Source organism: Bufo bufo, chromosome 7, assembly GCF_905171765.1.
Source record: "Bufo bufo chromosome 7, aBufBuf1.1, whole genome shotgun sequence".
Classification (NCBI taxonomy): domain Eukaryota; kingdom Metazoa; phylum Chordata; class Amphibia; order Anura; family Bufonidae; genus Bufo; species Bufo bufo.
This window is the reverse complement of record NC_053395.1, coordinates 189,524,958-189,549,916: the sequence shown is the minus strand read 5'-3', so window position 1 is coordinate 189,549,916 and position 24,959 is coordinate 189,524,958. Positions and strand designations below refer to the sequence as shown.

The following is a 24,959-nucleotide window of genomic DNA, read 5'->3' as shown; positions in this document are numbered from 1 at the left end:
TATATCGAATGCGGCAAGACATTTTATTGAGAAACATAATCGCAGCCCCAAGCATTTCAAAACATATGCTATAGAACATGTAAAAACCTCTATTAGAGGAGGAGATATAAGACACCAAGTAAATCTGAGAGAGGCCTTTTGGATATTTAAATTAGAAATAAGGTATCCAAAAGGTTTGAACATGAGAAGGAAAATTATGCACTTTTATTAAAGGTGGCATTCTTTTTCCTATCCCTTATTTGTATATATATTCAGAAGTATGCAAAAATAGGTGAACTGTGTATGTCTCACAATTATATATATATCTCCCACAAATATACCAAGTTGTATTATTTCAAAAGCTAAACCTAGAAGTAACGCAACTCCAATGTGAATAGGTACCTATTAAACGTAGTAGATCCGTCAGCAGAGTTTTTCCCGATTCCCTTTCCCATTCTTTTATCTGTATGTCACATAGCTTTTATTATGTTACAAGAGATAATGAGTATGTATTGAATCAAGTATGTTCATTATAATCTCATATGAATGTTTTTAAAGTAACATTTTGTAAATCTCTGTATGTCAGATATTCGAGTTGGAATGAGTCTGATATTCCAGGTGATAACCATTAGGGATGAGTGTTGTGCAAAGGGGTGGAATTCCGATTCCCTATGTTGCTTCCTTCCCCCACCTCCTGCATACTCAGAGGTGGGAGTGACTATAGCGCTAATTGCATACACCCATACTCTTACTTATACCTGAGAACACCAGACGTACACCACTGTTACGAATAAGAACCTTTCGAAACGCGTCAACAGCCCACATCAGAGAGAATTTGAGTCCTGTATTGTCTGTGCACATTTGCCAAATAAAGACGGAGAATTTGACACGCCAAAATAAGTGAGTGCTGGAGTCTAAATCTTTCTATTTTTCGTTGTACCTGTCTAAGGAGGTTGAAAAACCAGGCACCGAGCACGTGGATACATCCTAACCGCACAAACAGCGAGCCGGTATCACTACTTTACATCCATCATTCATTCACACCAACTGACACACCAGGAGACCAGAGACAATTTGCCTCCACACATTCACTCAGTATCTAGCTGGACAGAACTGCTGGGGCTCCGATCGGAACTGCCACTGCACCACCAATGAGGAGGGGGGGCTCATGTGATCCTGTCCAGAAGTTTGCATGACGGGGACAAGAAGGAGCGCTGAACTGGTCCTTGGCAGACAAATGAAGTGGAAGGGAGCAGGTGAGTGTTTTTTCCTTATATAAATCACTGTCCTGGCCAGATTTAAAGGGAACCTGTCACCGGGATTTTGTGTATAGAGCTGAGGACATGGGTTGCTAGGTGGCCGCTAGCACATCCGTAATACCCAGTCCCCAAAGCTCTGTGTGCTTTTATTGTGTCAAAAAAACGATTTCATAGATATGTAAATGAGGCTACTAGCGTTTCCAGAGCGCAGCCACGCCCACTGTGAAGGAGTCCAGCACCACCCCACATCCTCCGAATCTCCTCCTTGCTCCCCGACGTCACAAAGCTAGAGCGCCGTAATCTCGTGATGCGCGAGCTAGCGCATGCGCAGTGTCGGCATAGTGTTCCTTCCCTGTGCTGGCATCAGCCTCAGGGAACGAACTGCACATGTGCTAGCTCGCGCATCATGAGATTACAGCGCTCTAGTTTTGTGACGTCGGGGAGCAAGAAGGAGATTCGGAGGATGCGGAGCGATGCTGGGCTCCTTCACAGTGGCCGTGGCTGGGCTCAGAGTCAGAGAACGCTGGACTCATCTCTGAGTCGTATATATCAAAAAACCGCAGCACTTACTTGTCTTCAATTATGCAGGATTTATTCACCAACACAATGCGACGTTTCGGCCGACATGGTCTTTCTCAGTGAGATGCTTGAGAAACCATTTCTGTCGAAACGTCGCATTGTGTTGGTGAATAAATAAAGCATAATTGAAGACAAGTGAGTGCTGCGTTTTTTTTATATATACGACGCATTTAGGGGGATCTTCAGACTGGCTCCAAACACTGCCGACACCACCACTAGAAAGGTTCCATTTTTTTGTTGTGCTGCTATAAACTTTTCTTTTTTCTAGGACTCATCTCTGAAGCATGGAGGAGACAGGACTCATTTTCAATCAATCGGGGTTTTTTTTACACAATAAAAGCACACAGAGCTATGGGGACTGGGTATTGCGGCCATCTAGCAACCCATGTCCTCAGCTCTATACACAAAATCCTGGTGACAGGTTCCCTTTAAAATGGACCTTAAAAAGGATTACCAGGATTTGGTCTCTTTTTAATCAACTCCTATAGCATGTGGTAACTCATTAAAGATTTCTACTCGCTCCCCCCCCCTTCCAATCAGATGCTATGTGCTCCATTTTGTGATCTTCCGTACCTGGCTTGTTTACTTATGGTTGGGGCAAGTAGGAACGGTTGGGAGCAGGTGAGTATTATTCTTTCATTAGGTGCCATATGCTAAGGCGGGGTAGATTAAAAAGGAACCAAATCCTGGAAAACCCTTTTTAAGCTATGAAACCCCTTCATTTCTAAAAGAGCCCTCCCTCTAGTGTGCTCTTACACAAGTTGGGAAAGGTAATTATCATTAGTTATTGACGAGAACCTGTTTCCTTTATGAGATCCAAAGGTTTCGGTTTTTATATCTAGGTATTTGAAGTCCTCCATAAGAATGATCTCATTGTGATCTGCTGTGACCAGGGCTGGTGTCAACACTGGACAAACCTGGACAGATGCTGAACTTATGAAGTTCATGCTGATCTGCATAAGGCTAGATTCACGTAGGCGTTTAACTGATCCGGCAGGCTGTTCTGGCAGTAGTTCACCAGATCTGGCCTAGCCGGATATTTCTATTTAGTGCCGGACCCCATTGATATATTGGGATCTGGCTACTCTCTTGCTGGGTTTTGGATGGAAAAAATAAATAAACGTCTTTTGTCGGGCTGAAACTCGGCACTTATGTGGCAAACTGGTCGTATCCAAGCTGGATCCCATTACAGTCAGAGGGGTCTGGTGGTGAATGGGAGTATGTGTCTGAACTCCAGTGAACTCCGGCAGACTGCTCCTCTATGTTCAATGCCAGCCTAGCCAAGGGTGGGATACAATGGAGGTCCACTGTAAAATACAGTATATTTGATGAACTGACACCTATAAAGTATAATGCCAGATTTAAAGGGAGAAAGTAGATTACTACAATTGTTGCCAATTGGTCTGCGTCTTTGTACCTTTTTTAAAGTGTGCTAGACCAGGTGATCCTGCAGAGGTGGCAGTCACTGTGGACATTGTAGTTGCTGCTGCCATTAGCAATTGTCACTCAGCTTGTGCAATCTGAATAGGTATAACTAGGCAATAATTGGGGAAAATAATATTCAGACCTTATAGAATTGTTGATGTATAGATAGATCTTATGGCTGAAATCTAAAGTGAAATGTAGGGCTACACTGAGTGAATCTGTAACTCACATGCAGTATATATATATATATATGTATATATATATATATATATATATATATATAGAGAGAGAGAGATACAGAGCGAGAGAGAGAGAGGAAATATTGATATAAGGAAGTTTGCACAGAGGTTATTTGCATAATAACCTAAATATAAATAGGCCGTCTCCATTACTGGGCAGAGTCTCTGTTGTGATGTAAAGCAGTGTGCCTGTCACCGGTGATCACACCTTGTTCCGACGTAATGTTTTTGAGTCACAGTCTCCTACCTCCTACTTACAGATATCAGAGAACTAGTCTACAGCATTACTTCCTCAGCAATAGCAAGAAAGTCGCCTTCAGAGAGGAGAGCATCATGTGAGTATTAACAATTCATAACTTACCATGTATAAGGTGTAGTGGACAAGATGTATATTTCATGCAGGATTTGTTATATTAGACTTTAATACCCAACTTGTGGGGCCCTAATCAGTGGGGACTCCACTATTACTAGAACAATTAATTAATCTTATATATTCTATCAATCTGTTATCTATCTATCTATCTATCTATCTATCTCTATCTATCTATCTCTATCTATCTATCTATCTATCTATCTATCTATCTATCTATCTATCTATCTATCTCTATCTATCTATCTATCTATCTATCATCTATCTCTTGTCTATTATCTATCTATCGACCTGTCTCTCTATCTATCTGCAGAGAGCCCTTGAGAAGCAGGAACGGAGAATAGGAGTAGTAGTGGCTCTGACTATAGGATGTGTCACAGTGGTTTCCCTCAAGCCGTTGCTCTCTGGTGCAACGAGAGGAGGGTATATCCTTCTTCTTTCAGGGCACTCCATGTATTTGGGGCTCCTGCGTGATGGTAGTTTGTGGTGGCCTTGATGTTGTCGGCTGTATGAGTGCCTGGCAGGAGGTGTAGTAATGCACTGGCCAGCGTATGGTCAGTAGGGCAATGGCCAGAGGTAGGAGAGTAAACCTCTTTTTTCTTGTGCAAAATTGGAGTTTTAGTACATCAACAATTATCTGTACACAGTGCAAATCCTTTAACCAGATGGAGAGGTATGGAGGCTGGCAAAGTGGCAGATAATGGCACTCTTGGTATGCTACCTTACTAAAGTCTCTCTCTCTAGAATCTCTGGCTAGCAACTGTAATCTGGCAATCGTGGTTGTAGTGTCCACTGCGGGATACAGGTCTTTAGATACATATATGGCCAGGATGTAGTAAAGTATAATGACTGTCTTAACTTTAACTGTAGTCCCTTATAGTGATGAGCAGCATAGGCAATTTTCATTTTCGCGACATTTTGCTAATTTTTTGCATAATATTCGCAAAAAAAACAACGAATTCTAGAATTCGTGATCTCCAGTCATTATTTTCGCGATTGCGCAAAGCAGCACTAATGATGCGCATATTTTTTGCGCAATACATGCAACTTCACATTGTATCAGGTCTGAGTAGATATTACTGATTGGTGCACTAAGTATTGTTGTGACATCACAGCGCTGTGTCTGTAGCATGTATTATGGACAGCAGAGAAACAGTAATTCCTATCACACTACCTAACACCCTGCACTGGAACCTATCAGCTACACTATATCAGGATATAACCTACACTGACTATCTCCCACTAACTATCTGTATTATATATATCAGTTAACTAACTAACTAATGTATTTAGATAAGGAATAGGATCCAGATGAAAGCCCAGAGCACAGCAATGTCACCGCTGTCTCTCTCAGAACTGCAAAAAAAACTGCAGAAAATGGCTGCTGGGGAGGTTCTTATATAGTAAGGGGTAGGCAAGTTTCCTATTGGTTGCTAGGGATGTTGCTAAGCTCAAAGATATTGCAGCGTTTTCATTGGCCCACAAGCAAGATGGGAGGTTACTGATGAAAAAAATTGTAGAATATTCGCGATTACGAATATATAGCACTATATTCTACATCTTCGAGAATTCAAAAATTGCCGATATTCGCAATAAAAATTTGCGCTCAACACTAGTCCTTTACAAGCAGCAAAGTCTGTATAGCTGTAGTGTAAGGTTACATTGTTGACTCCTACACTTTAGCCATGTAGGTTCTGAGTTCTCACATGGACTTGCTTCCTACCATATCTCCTCACACACGCTAGTCTACACTCCCTATCTAGACAGGAAGTCGGTCCACCACACTGCTTCCAAGATGGGAGGAAGGAGTGGTTAACTCTGTCCATGTCAACCATATCGATCTATCTATCTAATAGAAGAAATTCCATTGCATTCTCAAAAGAAATTTAGTAGCAGTGTTCGTTATTCACCAATTCAACGTTTCAGTCCTCTTACTGGGACTTTTCTAAAGCAATACAGGACGTACTGTTTAAGAAAAGGCCCAGTATGAGGACTGAAATGTTGTGTTGAAATGTTGTGTTTATGAATAAAGGACACTACTATTGAATTTTTTTTCAGAGTGCCGTGAAATTATTATCCTAGAGGTTTGATCACATCCGAAGCCATATGCACACCATGCCTACTATACTCAGCGGTGCTGAGCTATCTATTTGTCTATCTATCTATTTATCTATCTGTAAGCCGTGTATCGGGGTGGGCTCCCCAGGATACAGTGAAGTCACAAACGAGGAAAGGAACCCCAACATTAGCTTTTGTCAAAACAGAATTTTGCTTAAATGTGTCAATAAACACAACCACAAATGCTGAGAACGTATGTTACATACACCCAGCCAGAAGGCTGAGACCCTTGTGTTGCACAGCACAGCGCCCTCCAATGAATACAGGAGGTAAGGGTAGTAATTTACCTAATGGCGGGCACAACTAAACTGCCACACCTTACCTATTATTACCCTAAAAGAACAAGAACCACTGTATGGGTGTGTGGTACGGGCTAGCCTGCAGTGCAGCACAACAGCTTACAATCTTACACAGATCTACAGTATTCCCCCTTCCATAACTGGTCCTGTAGCACGTGTCTGATTATTCCTTCTGAGCAAAACTCCAGCCTGCTTGAGTTTGTGGAGATTTATCTCTCCAAGGTAAAATGTCCTTTTAAGTTATGGAGTCCTTGCAATGAACATTATTAACACTTGTGGCCTGACACAAACAGAGACCCTAACTAACTAACTGCAGGCCTGGACTCAGTCTCTAGGCGCCAACACTGTGATGAGGTGCTTGAACGATCTTACCGTGAGGTTTGCTATCACACTTGAATGCCGTCAGTCTCTCTGCTCACACATCTCCTTAGCTTCACCTCCCTCTAAGATGGCAGCTCTGTCTTTCTCTTCCTCTCCAGACCTTGTTTAAACCCCACCTCTCTCATGAATATGGAGATCAGTGGACGATAAAATGTTCGCGAACCGCAAGTTTGCGGCGGGCCCCATTCACTTTAATGGCAGGCAAACCTGAAAAACCTTCAGCTCATATTTGTAGCCACCAAATACTTAGTAGAAGTGCACAAATAGTCCCACAACATGGACAGTGACATACTAGAGGAGACTTAATGACAAAAATTCCAACAAAAAATATTTTTCTTAATCAGGGGAAATTCTCTGAAATGTGCCCTGTTTGAGCCTAGAAATCTTTTATGTTAGGCCACGGGAGTACGGGCCTTAAAAATTAGGCATTCACCTGACATAAAAGAAATTCTGATTATGTGGCTTGAGGTACATTATGTGGTCAATGGATAAAAATTTTACTATAGGCTACTGGACCACAGGCCCCAAACAGGCATTCACCGGACAGAAAAGATCAAGTGATTATGTGGCCGGAGGTATATTACACAGTCAATGGATATAAATTTTACTGCAGGCCAGTACAAATACAGGTCAAATACATATGTTTAAAAGAACCAAAAAATATAAAATTGGATTAAAAACATGGCTAACGAAATCCCCCCTCTTGAAAAAAACCCTAATGATAATAGTTGAAATTCGATAACACGTGGTCGTCACTGGTGTTAAATTCCTCGGAGGCCCCAACAATAATTCATTCACCGTACAGAAAAGAACAAATAAGTATGCGGCAGGAGGTAGATTACACAGTCATTTTGGTTATCAATTTTACAGCAGGCCAGTGGACTACAGGCCCCAAAAATTATGCATTTAGCAGAAAGAAAAGGACAACTAAGTATGTGACTGGAGGTAGATCGCACGGTCATTGGATATCAATTTTACAGCAGGCCAGTGGACTACAGGCCCCAAAGAGTATGCATTCACCGTACAGAAAAGAACAATTAATAATGTGGCTAGAGGTACATTAGGCGGTCACCGTCTAACAATTTTACTGTTGGCCAGTTAGATTATAGTCCCCAAAAATTATGCATTCACCGTACATAAAAGATCAAGATGTGGCCGGAGGTATATAAGACGGTCAATGGCTATCAATTTTACTGAAGGCCAGTACAAATACAGGTCAAATACATATATTTAAAAGAACCAAAAAATATAAAATTGGATTAAAAACATGGCTAACGAAATCCCCCCTCTTGAAAAAAAAACTAATGATAATAGTTGAAACACGTGGTCGTCACAGGTGTTGAATTCTTCCGAGGCCCAAAACATTAGGCATTCAACGGATAGAAAATGCCTTTTATGCCTTATTATTTACATAAGACAGGGACCATTCTTTGTTCTTGGTGTTGTAGGATATGTTTGGGCTGGCATGAGGAAATTCAATTAAAAGTGGTCGTCACAGGTGTATGGTGGTGGTGGTGTCTTTGGGGGTGCACACAGCAGAGAGTGAAGAGGGTGCAGATAGAGAGGATGAGGAGGGTGCAGAAGCAAAAAGCTGAGTGAGCCACTCAACCAACTCTGGTGCGTCCTTTGACGTAAGAGCACGCACCTTCTGCAACTTCCCACTTAGGCTCCGGCCTGGTGCACCTGCCCGACCCCTACCACCCCTGCGGAAGGGCCTGCCTCTTCCTCTGCCTGTCATTTTCAAAATGACCCTGTGACAAAGTCCCTATAGAAGAGCAGTATTTGTAGAAGAAGGTATATCACACCCCTGCCCCAAACAGTTTTTTGGGGGGGAGCAACTGGCATATCACACCAGTAAAAATTATTTGTTCAGATTTTGAGTTAAAAAAAAGAATGTAGAATATTTTACGAATATTCTACAAAATATTTGCGAAATATCACGAATTCGAATATGAACTCATCACTAATTATTTGTTCCAATAGCGTTTGTCACTCTTTGTAGCTGCGGTAACGCAGCAGATCCGCAAACAAATGCTGCACTACCAAATGCACTATATAGAAAGTATATTATTGGTATATCACACCCCTGCCTCAATAACTTTTCTTGGGGGGCAACTGGTATATCACACCAGTTGAAATTATTTGTTCCAATAGCGTTTTTCACTATGTAGCTGCGATAACACAGCAGAACTGCAAACAAATGCTGCACTGCCCAAATCCACTAGCTATAAAGTATATTATAGGTATATCACACCTCTGCCTCAATCAGTTTTTTTGGGGGGCAACTGGTATATCACACCTTTTGAAATTATTTGTTCCAATACCGTTTGTTACTCTGTGTAGCTGCGGTAACGCAGCAGATCCGCAAACAAATGCTACACTACCCAAATTCACTATATAGAAATTATATTATTGGTATATCACACCCCTGCCTTAATCACTTTTTTGGGGTGGCAACTGGTATATCACACCAGTTGAAATTATTTGTTCCAATAGCATTTGTCACTCTGTGTAGCTGCGGTAACGCAGCAGATCTTCAAACAAATGCTGCACTACCCATATGCAGTGAACAAGGTACCAGATTTAAAGGTCCACTGGTCAATCCTGCTCAGTCTTCTCCTGTTTTTGAGGTTTCAGTTTTCTTTGCAGTTTTGTGCTTGAAGCATTTGAGTTCCGGATCACCCAAAGTTCAGGATCTTCAGCTTTGAAAGCACATGAATTTATATATTATACTGTATACATAGTGCTGGTTTTCTAGCTATACTCATAGTTCTCGTGGGCTTCTAAATTTACACTGTTGTGTTGAAACTCTTACTCTTGTGTGCAGCTTATTATGCAATTTGCACTCTACTTGAAATAAGTATTTTTCATCACACAAGCGGAATCTGTGGTGTAACGGATCTGAACATAGTTATTCTTTACAAAATGTAGTTCCACTTTGTTGAACTTATTTCATAACTCACCTTTTAGTTATTATCCGACAACAGGGAGCTGGGCCCATGAAAACCACAGCCTCTTTGGAGCTGAATCACCAACAAAGCACTTACAATACAGCACCATAGACGTTGTATTGTCGATTGATTTCTTTGGACTGGCTGAGATTTCCCTTTAGACACAGGAACCACTTTCTAATGGTCCTTTGCAGGGGAAGACGTTGGGTCTGCAAAGTCATGGCTGGATTACAGCTCATGGGAATGAGTCCAGTAGTGTCCATCCAGTCATGCAGTTCTGTTCTATGAGTAATGGTAGGCCAATGATATAATATCACTATAGCAGTAAACTGAGTAATGAAGTTGCTGGAAGCCTACCAGGTGGTAATTTTAGTAATTCGGTCCAAGCTGACACCTTAACGGAGTTATCTCTTGTGCAGTGTGCTCTCCCCTCACTTAAGTGGCCCCGTTCACGAGATAAGAGTGGGTCCCAGAGGTGGCACCAGCCAGGGGTTCCCCTAGCCTTTCTGCTGCCTGAGGCGAAAACTAAAACTATGCCAATATCTTAACCTAACCCCTTTTCCACAATGAAAGCGCTTATTGCCCATGCCCCCCCCCCCTCTTGCCCCTACCTGGTGCTGCCTGAGGCGATCGCCTCACCTGGTCTCATTGGTGGTGCACACCTGGCACCCACACCGATCTGACATTTGTGGCTCATCATAGCGATATGCCACAAATGAATAAATGGGAAAACCCCTTTAAAAGGAACCTGTCACCATTAAAATGCAGTGTAATCTCAGTCCTCGAACCCCACTGATCAAAGCCTTTGATATGTCAAAGGTTTTTTTCAAAAGTGGAGCACAAAAAGTAAGCCTCCATGGGGTTGTAGAAGCTTGAATATCTCAGACTGCTGCGGTATGTTATTCACTACGCTGAAAATACTGTAAAGGAATAGCACCTCCTGCTCTGACCATCTGTTTAAGCCTTTATGAGTGAATTTATGTGATATATCAGCGGCATTGTAAAGTAATTACCCTCTGAATCTTTCCAACCCTCTTGTATAATTTTTAGAAAGCAGAAATCAAGACACGGGAGAAGATGTTTCTGTATGTGTTGGGTTGCGGTGCTCTATTCTATCTGTGGTGGAAGATACGGGATGGTCTAAAAGTTGGCAGCATTGAAGACAAACATGTCCTGATAACCGGATGTGACTCTGGATTTGGAAATCTCGCGGCCCGCACTTTTGACAAAAAAGGATTCAAAATTCTGGCAACTTGTTTAACTCAGTCCGGAGCTAAGGCTTTAAAACAGGAAACATCACAAAGAGTTAGGATTATACTTTTGGATGTGACCGATGATGACAACGTAAAGAGAGTCGCTGAGTGGGTTAAAGATGAAGTTGGAGAGAAAGGTAAATTTAACTTCCCCCAAACTGAATTTCTAATTTCTTAGTCCAGGGGTATATACAGTTGAACCTGCCCATGAGGAGAGCAAAGTATCTTCTGGGCCCAAGATCTGATAAGAACAATCAACCCCAACAGCAGATTGATGGTGCTGGGATCTAATAATCATCTGTAATGTATGATGTGACCTATGTGTGCAATAATAATAAGATGTACTATGAAGCAATTAGAAAGTATCTGAATGGTGAAACCTCATTTATTTTTCTTTTTGGTGGTCACAAGTCCATACCTGGAAAGTGGCATAGAGAGGATGCGTTCAAATAAAGAAAATCCTAATGGCGCCTACACCTGCTGATAGTTTTCATCACCACAGAGTGACTAGGAAGCAACTATAAGCTCTGCAGCTCCATCGCTTAAAGGGGTTGTGCAACCAGTACATACTGATGACCTATCTTGAGGATAGCTTATTAGTAGTGATGCATATGGAGAGATGTGGCAAGCGCTCACGCTCTAGAGACAGTGTTGCTGAAACTGATTAATAGAAGAATTCAATACCAATAAGATGGAAGCCTTTATTATGTCAGTGCCCAGCATGTCAATCCAGTGGGGCCAGATCTTAGCGATGACCATCCTCATCTTTTGCTGGCTTTACTTCCTCCAAATCATCCTTCAAAGTCTCCACGTCTTAGAAAAGTCAGCAAGATGCAGAGAGAGGAGGAGCTGGATGTCCCTGATGACATATTCTCATCGATATTAGATGATGTGGAAAAAGAGTAAAAGCAGATGGCAGAAGAATCGCTCCCACCTGTAGGGCAGGAGAGCGCTGGGGCTGGAGAAGTGGGTATGCCAACATATTGTGCCCCCTAACCAGCCAAAACCGATACCAGTAACAGCCCCTGTTTAAAGGTGCATTAAAGGTGCCACACAGCCATTAACAATGAACACTGACTATACAGTACGGTCTCCATTATTAAATGAAAGTGGCCGCGCAGTTCTTCACGGCAGCATGGCCGCAACCCGTCCACAGCACGGCCGCTCCATGTGGCCGTACCCTAAGGCAGAGTGGCCTGGGCATACCTGATTTATATTGATTTCCGACGAATCACTTCGTAACGAATCAAATTTCTTGTGGAACTTCGGGGAAACTGGTCAATCGAATTTTTCAAAACTTTGCTCATCTCTAGTTATCCCTATCAGATCATCCTGGCACCCCTGCAGATCATCTGTCTGAAGAGGAGGCAGCGCTTGTACCAGCACTGCTTCCTCTTCAAGATCACACAGCGCGCCGTCTCATTTGCAGAGGCGGTACAGTATAATTATTACAAGTGCTCGTCCCATTCAAGCACTTTATTATTGCCATGTTTATTATTTGTTTGAAAGCGACATTAATTCCATGGCGCTGTACATAAAAATAAAAAAAATACAATAAAGGTGAAAGTATTAACAGAGGAAGTACTTGTAATTACACTGCACTGCCGAGACTTCTGAGATAACGCGCCTTGTAACTCGACGTAGTGTTGGTACAAACACCGCCTCCTCTTCAAACAGCTGATCAGTGGGGGTGCTGGGAATAGGACCCCTGCCGATCTGATACTGATGACCTATCCTAAGGATAGGCCATCTGTATGTACTGGCTGCTCAACACTTAAAAAAACTGGGATTCATAAAAACAACAATTGTAAATACATTTTGTGGCAATGGCATTTAGAAAGTTGCAATCCTGTGGTTTGCAACTTTTTTACACCAGAAAAGTGGTGTATGGGGAAGATAAATCTTCCCTTTTGTGTTTTCAGTTCCTCACCATTTTCAAAATCGCTGTTTCCTATCGGTGAATGACATAGTTCTTGCTTGCGTTCAGAGGCAGGAAACCTATACATGCCATTTCTGTTTTCAGGGTATATTCCATGTAGACAATGTTCTATGAGTTAAAAGTGTTATACCAACATCTAAACTTATCCTCTATAAATAAAGGTCCCTTTAGAGGGGACGATTCAGCAGCCAATTGTCAGGAAGGAAGCTTTCCTTCCCAACAGTCGTCTGCTCATCAGTGGAGGAGAGCTCTGCTATTACATGCAGCGATCTTCTCCACAGGGAAGGAGCGTTCACCAATGCCATTACTCGTCCCCCCCGTACAGAATCATTGTTTGCCGGCAAGATTTGGATGCCTACACAAACAATGCAATTACCTGATGAACAGGCGTTTTGCTTTTTCATCTGGAAATTGGTAGCACCTTTACACCACCAGATGATCACTAACAAGCGCTCCTATGAACTCTCATTAGCTATTATCTGGCAGATTCTTGGACCATGTAATGGGCCCTTTAGTGTTTGGCAGTTGTGTACCTACCATATAGGCAGACCACGCAGCTGCTATGGGGCCGGTGAGGAAGTGGGGCCCCACAGTGGAGGAGAGGCCCCGCCCACTAATTTCTCCCATATATCTTCCTAAAGCTAAAAGACCTTTGATGATGTCATCACAGACCCTGTAAGGGAACTGCACAGTGTAAAGTGTAGTTCCCAGGTTAGAACAGTGCATTTGCCAGGACCTGTGATGACATCATCTTCAACATCACAGGTCCTGCAGGATCTAGTAAAGGAACTGCACCAAAAATGATGTAGTACCTAAGTTTGAAAAGTACATCTGCCAGGACCTGTGATGACATCATCACAGGTCCTTCAACCCCCAGCAGCAAGTATTAGAAGTTCACAATCAGCTCTGCATTGATCTATACAGACTGGAATGGAGTTGGTAAGAGGAGGTCCTCCACTTTTCTCTTCATTTACCCTCTCCTCCCCCCATGCCCTGTTTTTATTCATTGCTCACTCATATATAATACTTCAGACAGTTACAGTGACCACTACCTCATGTACCTCACACACACAGTGACCATAATATATGTGACCACATATTTCTGTACATATTACATCCATATTATGTACGAGGTATAATAGATTCAGTGTGTACAGATATATAGTATGAACAGCAGTGTACTGATATGTGAGGTACAAGGTATAATAGATGCAGTGTGTACAGATATATAGTATATACAGCAGTGTACTGATATGTGAGGTACGAGGTATAATAGATGCAAAGTGTGCAGATATATAGTATATACAGCAGTGGATTGATATGTGAGGTACGAGCTGTAATTTATACCTCATACCTCATGTCAATACACTGCTGTTTACTATATAGCTATACACACTGCATCTATTATACCTCATAACTCACATATCATTACACTGATGTGTATACAATATATCCGTACACACTGCATGTTCATTTATTTCATTAATGCAACTTAAAAGGTGAAACTGACATATGAGATAGACTCATTACATGCAAATCGAGATATTTCAAGCCTTTATTTGTTATAATTTGGATGATTATGGCTTACAGCTTATGAAACCCCAAAGTCACAATCTCAGAAATGTAGAATTTTTTGAAAAGGTTTAATATTCTAGGCTCAAAGTGTCACACTCCAGTCAGCTAATTAATCCATAACACCTGCGAAGGGTTCCTGAGCCTTTAAATTGTCTCTCAGTCTGGTTCAGTAGTACTCACAATCATGGGAAAGACTGCTTGCTGACCTGACAGCTGTGCAGAAAACCATCATTGACACCCTCCATAAGTCTGGAGGAAGAATGCAGAGGCATACAATGCAAGATGCTTGAAGTCCAGTGTGAAGTTTCCACAGTCTGTGTTTATTTGGGGAGCCATGTCATCTGCTGGTGTTGGTCCACTGTGCTTCATTAAGTCCAGAGTCAACGCAGCCATCTACCAGGAGATTCTGGAGCACTTCATGCTTCCTTCCGCAGACGAGCTTTATGGAGATGGTGACTTAATTTTCTATCAGGACTTGGCACCTGCCCACACTGCCAAAAGTACCAAAACCTGGTTCAATGACCATGGGATTACTGTGCTTGATTCTCCAGCAAACTCGCCTGACCAGAACCCCATAGAGAATCTATGGGACATTGCCAAGAGAAAGATGAGAGACATGAGACTGAACAATGCAGAAGAGCTATAGACTACTATTGAAGCATATCAATAAACTATAAGGGGCAGTATACTAAGACTAAAACTTCACTTTTAATAAGGTATGGGAGATAAAAAAACGGCCCCTACAGACAAACAACAAGTAAGACCTGTGCGCACTCAACAGGTGTGCTGAGTAGTCAAGGACGGTTAACCAAACAAACACACACATATATAGGTAATGGACTGGACTGATAATGAGGAGAGGAGGGCAAGACAATGTAAAATACCAGTAAACTGGCCCTATTGCCTCCCTGCTTGTCCTAAATCGCCCTATAGATTTTGTCCAAAGGACGGGGTCCAAAAAGCCCCGCAAGGGGTGGCCCAGACTGGAACTCTCTACCTGTTAAATGACCCTGATGAGGCCCTAACACAGGGGAGAGTGTTCGTCCAAAGGATTGGCATACATATACAAAAAATAACGAAAATGAGTAAAAATGTAACCCCACTCAGTCACCACAGGAAGGGGAGAGAGGGTGGGCAAATACTCATGTGTCCCGACGCTGCCAACAATATGTAAGTACCTTTCCTCCAGAGCCCCATATGGGTGGATAAATGGAGGTTTCTCTATGTTAAGTGACTTACTTTGGCTTTCTGTTGCTTTTTATTGTTATCCCCAGACTCAGCCACACCAGGACTGAAGTATCTACGCAGGCTATTCCCCCGCCTTTGGGCTAATTAGCCAGGAGGGATAACTGCCATACTTTGCCCCGTGTCCCCTGATGAATCCTGGGGCATCCTGTGAAGAAACGCGTCGGGACACATGAGTATTTGCCCACCCTCTCTCCCCTTCCTGTGGTGACTGAGTGGGGTTACATTTTTACTCATTTTCGTTATTTTTTGTATACGTATGCCAATCCTTTGGACGGACACTCTCCCCTGTGTTAGGGCCTCATCAGGGTCATTTAACAGGTAGAGAGTTCCAGTCTGGGCCACCCCTTGCGGGGCTTTTTGGACCCCGTCCTTTGGACACAATCTATAGGGCGATTTAGGACAAGCAGGGAGGCAATAGGGCCAGTTTACTGGTATTTTACATTGTCTTGCCCGCCTCTCCTCATCATCAGTCCAGTCCATTACCTATATATGTGTGTGTTTGTTTTGTTAACCGTCCTTGACTACTCAGCACACCTGTTGAGTGCGCACAGGTCTTACTTGTTGTTTGTCTGTAAGGGGCCGTTGTTTTATCTCCCATACCTTATTAAAAGTGAAGTTTTAGTCTTAGTATACTGCCCCTTATAGTTTATTGATTTCTTGCACCTGAGCAGTATTTAGGGAGATACTCTTATCTCTCCTGACCGACCATCTTTTTTCTTTTTACTATTGAAGCATCCAGGTCTTCCATAACAGCTCAGCAGTGCCATAGACGGATAGCATCCATGCCATGCCGCACTGAGGGGCCCAAACCAAGTACTGAGAACATATGCATGATTATACTTTTCAGAGGTCCTACATTGTTCTATTTAACATCCTTTTTTTATTAATTTCATGTAATATTCAAATTTTCAGAGATTGTGACTTTGGGGTTTCATAAGCTGTAAGCCATAATCATCCAAATTATAACAAATAAAGGCTTGAAATATATCGCTTTGCATGTAATGAGTCTATCTCATATGTTAGTTTCACCTTTTAAGTTGCATTAATGAAATAAATGAACTTTTGCACGATATTCTAATTTTTCGAGTTTTACCTATATTTTACCTCTTTTGTGTGCCAGGGCTGTTTTGTAATCCCAATCCGGCCCTGATGGCATACAGTGTAAAGCGCAGCAGCAAGCATAGTTCATGGAACAAAGGGAGAGGCCTGGAATGGGTATTGGGATGTGCTATAAAAGAGGAATGGGGGCCCAATTTAGATTCTTGCTATGGGGCCCAGTGATTTCTATGTACGCCCCTGGTGTTTGGGCAATAGACTTTGACTGGAGTGACAGCGTAATCAATTGATGTCCCAGCAGTGAGGCCACTCTGACCAGATACTTAAATGGGTATTCTGGTTGTTTCAAGTTAACCCTATCCACAGGACCCGCACCGATCATAAGAACAGGGGCCCGTATCCCCTGCAGCCCCCTTGAAACGAGCAGAGTGGCTGGTCACACATGTGCACGGCCGCACAATTCATTTATATGGGAGTTCCGGATATAGGGGAGCATTGTACTATCTCAAGAACTGCCATAGAAATGTATGGAGCGACTGTGCACACTGGCTGCTCTGCTCAATTCAGGGGGGCTGCAGGGGGTACGCGGCCCCTGTTATTATGATCGGTGGGAGTCCTGGCGGTATGACCCCCACCAATCTAATAGCTATCCCCTATCCTGTGGAAAGGAATAACTTGAAACAACGGAATACCCCTTTAAACCTTATTCGATCGATAGAGGATTTGATTAAATCTTGGCACCCCTTTAAAGACATAAACAGGACTTGCACAGACCTCCTATATCTCGCTTCAATGTATCAGACTGAAGTTAAAGGGGTTGTCTGGGTTTTTACTTTTGATGACCAGTGCCACCATAAAAGTGATGTCCACAGAGCCCCCAAACAGTGACATCCACAGTGCCCCCCTAACATCCACAGTGCCACCAAAAAAGTGACGTCCACAGCGCCCCCCATAACGGTGACATCCACAGTGCCACCATAGCATCCACAGTGCCCCATAACCATAACATCCACAGTGCCCCCATAACATCCACAGTGCCCCATAACATCCACAGTGCCACCATAAAAGTGACGTCCATACCACCCTCATAACAGTGACATCCACAGTGCCACCATAAACATCCACAGTGCCCCCATAACCATAACATCCACAGTGCCCCCATAACATCCACAGGGCTCCATAAAAGTGATGTCCAAAGACGGACTGGAGACGGTGACATCCACAGTGCCCCCATAACCGTGACATCCACAGCACCCCCATAATAGTGACATCCACAGTGCTCCCATAGCATCCACAGTACCTCCATAACCGTAACATCCACAGCGCCCCCATAAAAGGGACATCCACAGTTCCACCATAACAGTGACATCCTCAGTGCTCCCATAGCATCCACAGTATCCCCATAACCGTAACATCCACAGTGCCCCCATAACCGTAACATCCACAGTGCCCCCATAAAAGGGACATCCACAGTGCCACCATAACATCCACAGTGCCCCCATAACATCCACAGCGTCCCCATAACAGTGACATCCTGAGTGCACCTATAACAGTGACATCCTCAGTGCCCCATAACAGTGACATCCTCAGTGCTCCCATAGCATCCACAGTGCCCCCATAGCATCCACAGTGCTCCCATAACCGTAACATCCACAGTGCCCCCATAAAAGTGACATCCACAGTGCCACAATAACATCCACAGTGCCCCCATAACATCCACAGCGTCCCCATAACAGTGACATCCTGAGTGCACCTATAACAGTGACATCCACAGCGCCCCCATAACAGTGACATCCTCAGTGCTCCCATAGCATCCACAGTGCCCCATAGCATCCACAGTGCCCCCATAACTGTAACATCCACAGTGCCCTCATTACCATAACATCCACAGTGCCCCCATAAAAGTGACATCCACAGTGCCACCATAACATCCACAGCGCTCCCATAACATCCACAGTGCCACCATAGCATCCACAGTGCCTCCATAACCATAACATCCAGAGTGCCCTCATTACCATAACATCCACAGTGCCACCATAAAAGTGACGTCCACAGCGCCTGCATAACAGTGACATCCACAGTGCCACCATAATATCCACAGTGCCCCTATAACCATAACATCCACAGTGCCCCCATAACATCCACAGTGCCACCATAAAAGTGATGTCCACAGCACCCCCATAACAGTGACATTCACAGTGCCACCATAACATCCACAGTGCCCCCTTAACCATAACATCCACAGTGCCCCCATAACATTCACAGTGCCACCATAAAAGTGATGTCCACAGCGCCCCCCCATAACAGTGACATCCAAAGTGCCACCATAGCATCCACAGTGCCCCATAACATCCACAGGGCCCCCATAACATCCACAGTGCCACCATAAAAGTGACGTCCACAGCACCCGCATAACAGTGACATCCACAGTGCCACCATAACATCCACAGTGCCACCATAACATCCACAGTGCCCCCATAACCATAACATCCATAGTGCCACCATAAAAGTAACGTCCACAGCGCCCCCCCATAACAGTGACATCCACAGTGCCACCATAGTATCCACAGTGCCCCCATAACCATAACATCCACAGTGCCCCCATAACATCCACAGTGCCCCATAACATCCACAGTGCCACCATAAAAGTGACGTCCACAGTGTCCCTATAACAGTGAAGAAAAATTGTTGGGTTGTTATAGAAACCTGGTGTAAAACTGTGTGTATGTAAGTGAGGCAAAGATATAGTAGTGATAGTAAGAATGAAGGACCTGTGAGCTTCTATTGGCTAATACAGGTCTTGTGGTGCCATATTCGCTTTTTAATTGTGAATATCTAAAGAATGGTAGGTCCTAGAGACCTGAAGCATGGTCTACTCTAACCCCTTCTAAGCATCTGATATGCCAAGTATGGTGCAGTTTAGTCCAGTCATTTGGCTGTAAAGAACAAACAGACATCACAATTAGATAGATGATAGATAGATAGATAGATAGATAGATAGATAGATAGATAGATATACAGTGACAAATTAGAAGCAAATGAGCCCCTATGTTCCTATGTGTCAGTTCTGCAAGAGATCTCTTGTGCAAGAAGAGGGTTCAGCTTTTCGTGGCCCAAATTCTAGAATTTCTAGATAATTTCAGTTATATTTATTTCCTTTCTTTTCTTTACCTTTTTAGGTCTTTGGGGACTAGTAAACAATGCAGGGATAATGGGAACTCTCGCCCCGATTGACTGGCTGACAATTGATGATATTAGAGCGCCAATTGAAGTTAACTTATTAGGATTAATACACGTCACATTATCTGTGCTGCCCTTGATTAAGAAATCTAAAGGAAGGATTGTTAATGTATCTAGTGTCGGTGGCAGAGTCGCAGCAAGCGGAGGTGGATATTTTTTATCTAAATTTGGAGTTGAAGGATTTAATGACAGTTTAAGGTAAGGTGAATTCATAATTTGGTAAATACATTCTGATGTAAAAGACTTACAGGGGTTGTCCAGTTTAGAAAACCCATTGCCTATGAGGGATTATGCAGTTAGGGCTCATTCACACGACCGTATAGGGTAATGCCCGTATTGCAGACCACGAACAGCAAGTCCGCAATACATGGGACTGGCCGTGTGCACTCCGTGACTTGACTTGAATGGCTCCGCGATCTGCAAAATACGGCAAATTATTGTACATGTTCTATGTTGTGAGGAGCGGAGGCACGGATCGGAAGCCTGCGGAAACACTCGGAAGCGCTTTGCACAGCAAAAGATAGGACATGACCCATTCAAGTCGCTGACCCATTCAAATCAATAGGTCCACAGTGCAGCACGGAGTTCACACAGCTGGTACCCGTGCATTGCAGACCACTATTTGCAGTAAGCAGCATAGGCACTACGACCATACGGTCGAGTGAATGAGCCCTGTTCAGGATCCTAACTTCTTTGGTATAGCCAAGAGCACTTACAAAGAGCGTCTGTGGGTGTGGAGGACCCGTCCTGTCCTGCACTGCACAGACATCCCATTGATTTGAATCAGAATTATGTAATGATTAATTTCTCCTCTGGTGGCGCTGTGGAGAAATTTAACACTCCGCAAATAACATCTTATACCAGATACTTGGTAATCATCCCATTTTCAAGAAACCCTTGCGAAAAGTAGGGATTGTTGAAGAGAACCCCTTTAAGCGTTCCATATACTTTGCTGTATTTATTGCAAAGTGAAAGTAAGAAGTCTGGGAAGCAAGATCACCCATAATGCTGTGCAGCCAGCCAATCTGCAGATAGCCACCCCCCTGTGATGTCACAGCCCTATAAAACCCTCATCTCGTGCAGTCTCCGCCATTGTCCTGTGAGCTGAGCATAGGGAGAGATGTGGCAAGTGCTCATGTGCTAGGGACAGTGTTGCTGAAAACTATAAAAAGAAGAATATTGGAGAGGGAGAGTATAGGGAGACTACAAGGAGAGAGCAGGGAGACTGCAGGGAGAGTACAGGGAGACTACAAGGAGAGTGCAGGGAGACTGCAGGGAGAGTACAGGGAGACTACAAGGAGAGTGCAGGGAGACTTGTTCTGCATCAGTTTTATTTATTCCTACATCTACTTATTCCTACATCAGTCATAAACTAAGATATGTAACTCAATACCAATAAGATGGAAGCCTTTATTATTCTGGTGCCAGCGTGCCAACCAATACCATCCACTCTGCATCCCTTAGCGGGGCCAGGTCTTAATGAAAACCATCCTCATCTTTTGCTGGCTTTACTTCTTCCAAATCATCCTTCACAGTCTCCATGTTCTAGAAAAGTCAGCAGATGCAGAGAGAGGAGGAGCTGGATGTTCCTGATGACATATTTTCATCGATATTAGATGATCTGGAAAAGCAGATGGCAGAATAAGGGCTCCCACCTGTAGGGCAGTAGAACGCTGGTGTTGGAGAAGTGGGTATGCCAGAGCCAGGGGTGGATTGGCTATAGAGTCAGACTTTACTGGGAAATTTCCCGGTGGGCCAATGCCCAGAGGGCCGCCTAAGCCCTCCTCTCTGCCGCTGGTTGGGTGCATAATAAGTTCTCAGTGATAACGTTGTAAGAATCAGGTACTGATGAGGCCAGAGACCTCACATGCCCTCCTGAATTCATATGCTGCGGCCCACATTTCACCTCCTAAGCCCTCTTTTCCATATCTTAATCAAAGACAACTGGAGAAAGAGGGCAGAAAATGGCAGCTATTGATGGCCACCACAGAGGGACAGCTTTTGTGGCAGTATATTCTGTTGCTCTATGGTATATGTTTCTGATGGGAAGGTATTTTGCACTAAGGTATTACTGATGCCGCCTACATGTGTTGACCCGCCTTCTGGTAATTAGGATTCCCCCCCCCCCCAAAACATGGGGTCACTTTTAAGTTTTTGTCCCGGGCCACTTTAGGTTCCCAGTCTGCCCCTGGCCATAGCTGATTAATATTCTGCGTTTACTGTCAAATAACCTGCAGGAGATTGCAGGAAAGAACTTATCGTGCCCCGACCTAACCAGCCAAACCCCAGACCAGCAACAGTCCCTGTTTAAAGGTGCATTAAAAGTGCCACACGGCCATTAACAATGAAGAAAGACTATACAGTGCGGTCTTCATTATTAAATGAAAGGCAGCTGCGGGCTAGTTGGCTATGCTGTTCCTCACTGCAGCATGGCTGCAACCCGCCTGCAGCATGGCCGCTTTGTGTGGCCGTACCCTAAGGCAGAGTAGTCTGGGTATACCTGATTTATAGTGATTTGTGATTGATTAATTAATTTGTAATGAATCAAATTTCCTGGCTAACTTCGGCAAAGTTGCCAAATTGAATTTTTCAAAATGTTGCTTATCTCTAAAAATGACTTTCGTTTTTCTTTTTTGAAAGTTTATCTGGATCTTTTTTTTTATCTTTAAGGCGAGAAATGAAGGCTTTTGGAGTTACCGTTACTTGCATTGAGCCTGGACTGTTTAAAACACCGCTGTCTGATCCACTATCTGTGTTAGACCAACGTATAGGCATCTGGAAGAAACTTCCAAAGACCATTCAAGAAGAATATGGAGAAAACTATGTACAAATCGGTAATTTGTTAACTCATTCAAGAATGCTATAACATTTTCTCACAGCGCCATACATTGTATAATGGCTGTGCTTGGTATTGCAGCCCAGGCCCATTTACTTGAATGCAACTGAGCTGCACATAGACCATGTGACCAATGATTGTCACATCACTGACTTAGGAAGAAGTACTCTTTACAGCTCCATGGCCTCCTCAAATAGCTAATCGGTGTATGTACTGGGATTTAGATACCCACCAGTCTGATATTGATGACAAGATGCATTTTTTTTTATCCATTATGGAAGTGCTCACTAGTATGCAGTAGGTACAGGGAGTGGGGTGCTGCTAGTGCTGCCTGTACTCACTGCTCCCTGGTCTTGTCTGGACCTAAAGAGTAGCGGAAGAGCAGGAGAGGTAAGTGATTTTATTTATTTTAACTTCTGATCTGAGGTCTGATATTGGGTTCTGATCTGATGTCCTGATATGGGGGTCTGATCTGAGGTCCTGATATGGGGGGGTCTGACTTGAGGTCCTGATATAGGGGTCTGATCTGAGATCCTGATATGGGGGTCTTATCTGAGCATCTGATATGGGGGTTTGATGTGAGGATAAGATGGGTTGTCTGATTTGAGGATCTGATGGGGGTCTGACCTTAGGTCCTGATATAGGGGTCTGATCTGAGATCTTGATATGGGGGTCTTATCTGAGGATCTGATATGGGAGTCTGATCTGAAGATCTGATATGGGGGTCTGATCTGAGGTCCTGATATGGGCGTCTTATCAGAGGATCTGATATGGGGATCTTATCTGAGGATCTGATATGGGGATTTGATGTGAGGATCTGATAGGGGGATCTGATCTAAGCATCTGATATGGGATATATGATCAGAGTTAATGTAATGTTGTAGTACATGTTGTTCTATGCTTTCTGCTGTGCATGCTATCATGTATGCTTTATACTTATACAATACAAGCTACTTGTATTCTTATAGTTTTACCAATCAATTGATCGCACATCAATACTCCTGTTTTGCCAATAAACAAGTTAGACTACAGAAAACAGTCCTCTTATTTGGAAGAAAGGAATGGCTTATACTGAATGTCAGACTGCACACTGTGTGAACGTGTATGAAGACAGAACATCTTTAATATCTCCGCATCACAAAGGTATACGTCCAGATTAAACACAATTCTTTACATAGTCTTTATTTTGATTTTCAGATGCAGCAATGAAGCAAAAATTAAACCACTTCCGAAACAGTGACCTCTCTGTGGTCGTATCCTGCATGGAACATGCTCTGACCAGCCGACACCCAAGGACACGATACAGTGCTGGAGCTGATTCTACTTACTTCTGGTTACCACTCTCTTATATGCCAACATTTATGCAAGACTTTGTGATACTGTTAAACAAGGTCAAAATACCCACAACATGAAAAGCACAAGTAAATTTTGTATAAAATATGCTAAAAAATAAAAAATTAATTTTGATATTGAAAAACTTCTAGGCCAAACAAAGGTAGTAAATCTCCAAAATGCATGTTTTTTTTTTTTTTCTTGTACACAGCCCTCTGAAGAATAGTGGTCAATTATATTCGATTGAGGGCAAATGTAGCTTTTATATTTATAGTGAAGATACTCCTTTGGGAAAGTCCAGTTCTGTATGTCTGATTGTATATAATGTATCTGGATAGTTTCTTGAGTTGCTTGCCTGGTTGAGAGCTTTTGATGTAGTCCCTAGTGTCAAGAAGGTCCAACCAAGTATCCACAAGGAAGCGATCAGCTGTTAATGTTAACAAAAAAAGGCTGTAATCACACTGCTGTCAGAAGCTCTGTTTGGGGCCTCAGTTGGCTTTCCTTTCACATTTGATGGGAAGAACAGCGTGGCTTGTAGCACCATTCTTTTCATCAAAAGGGCATATGCCATTCTGGAACCTTAATGGGCACCAAAAATGCTCTCAAGGGGCATGCTCTTTCTGCTGCAGCTCTCTCACTGTAACTACCACAACTTGTAACAATAGATATTACTGGTGGCAGCTGAAGGATGGAACCGAGCATGTGCGACCACCTAAGTAGATGGGCGGGCACATCACTATAAGATTAAACGCCAGAGGGCGCCATTTTAATGAAGAAAAGAGAATATCTCACAATTGGAGCATTTTTGTAACAAAGTAAATTAGAAAAGTAACTTGTTTTTCATGCTTAATTATATTAAAATAACATTTAATGGTGGCAC

At 43.1% G+C, this 24,959-nt stretch overlaps 1 protein-coding gene across 3 annotated transcripts; it reads left to right on the top strand.

The window, feature by feature from the left end:
* Positions 1–3,696: 3,696 nt before the first annotated feature.
* On the top strand, positions 3,697–24,291 carry LOC121007766 (dehydrogenase/reductase SDR family member 9-like). 3 transcript variants are annotated; one of them, XM_040439957.1, is made up of 6 exons: positions 3,697–3,816; positions 4,596–4,686; positions 10,651–10,990; positions 19,851–20,109; positions 22,582–22,745; positions 23,945–24,291. In XM_040439957.1, exons 3-6 carry the CDS (start codon positions 10,678–10,680, stop codon positions 24,157–24,159), a joined length of 951 nt encoding a protein of 316 aa, XP_040295891.1. In that variant the 5' UTR covers positions 3,697–3,816; positions 4,596–4,686; positions 10,651–10,677; the 3' UTR covers positions 24,160–24,291. The 3 variants fall into 3 exon arrangements, with proteins under 3 accessions (XP_040295891.1, XP_040295890.1, XP_040295889.1); XM_040439956.1 differs by having other exon boundaries at positions 3,698–3,816; positions 4,596–4,691; XM_040439955.1 differs by lacking the exon at positions 4,596–4,686 and having other exon boundaries at positions 3,698–3,816; positions 23,945–24,289.
* The last annotated feature ends 668 nt before the right edge of the window (positions 24,292–24,959 follow it).

Coding starts and splice junctions, on each gene's coding strand:
- LOC121007766 (XM_040439957.1), top strand. CDS start 10,678: ATGTTTCTGTATGTGTTGGGTTGCGGTGCTCTATTCTATCTGTGGTGG. Junction 10,991..19,850: donor AGATGAAGTTGGAGAGAAAG/GTAAATTTAACT, acceptor TTACCTTTTTAG/GTCTTTGGGGACTAGTAAAC. Junction 20,110..22,581: donor GGATTTAATGACAGTTTAAG/GTAAGGTGAATT, acceptor TTTATCTTTAAG/GCGAGAAATGAAGGCTTTTG.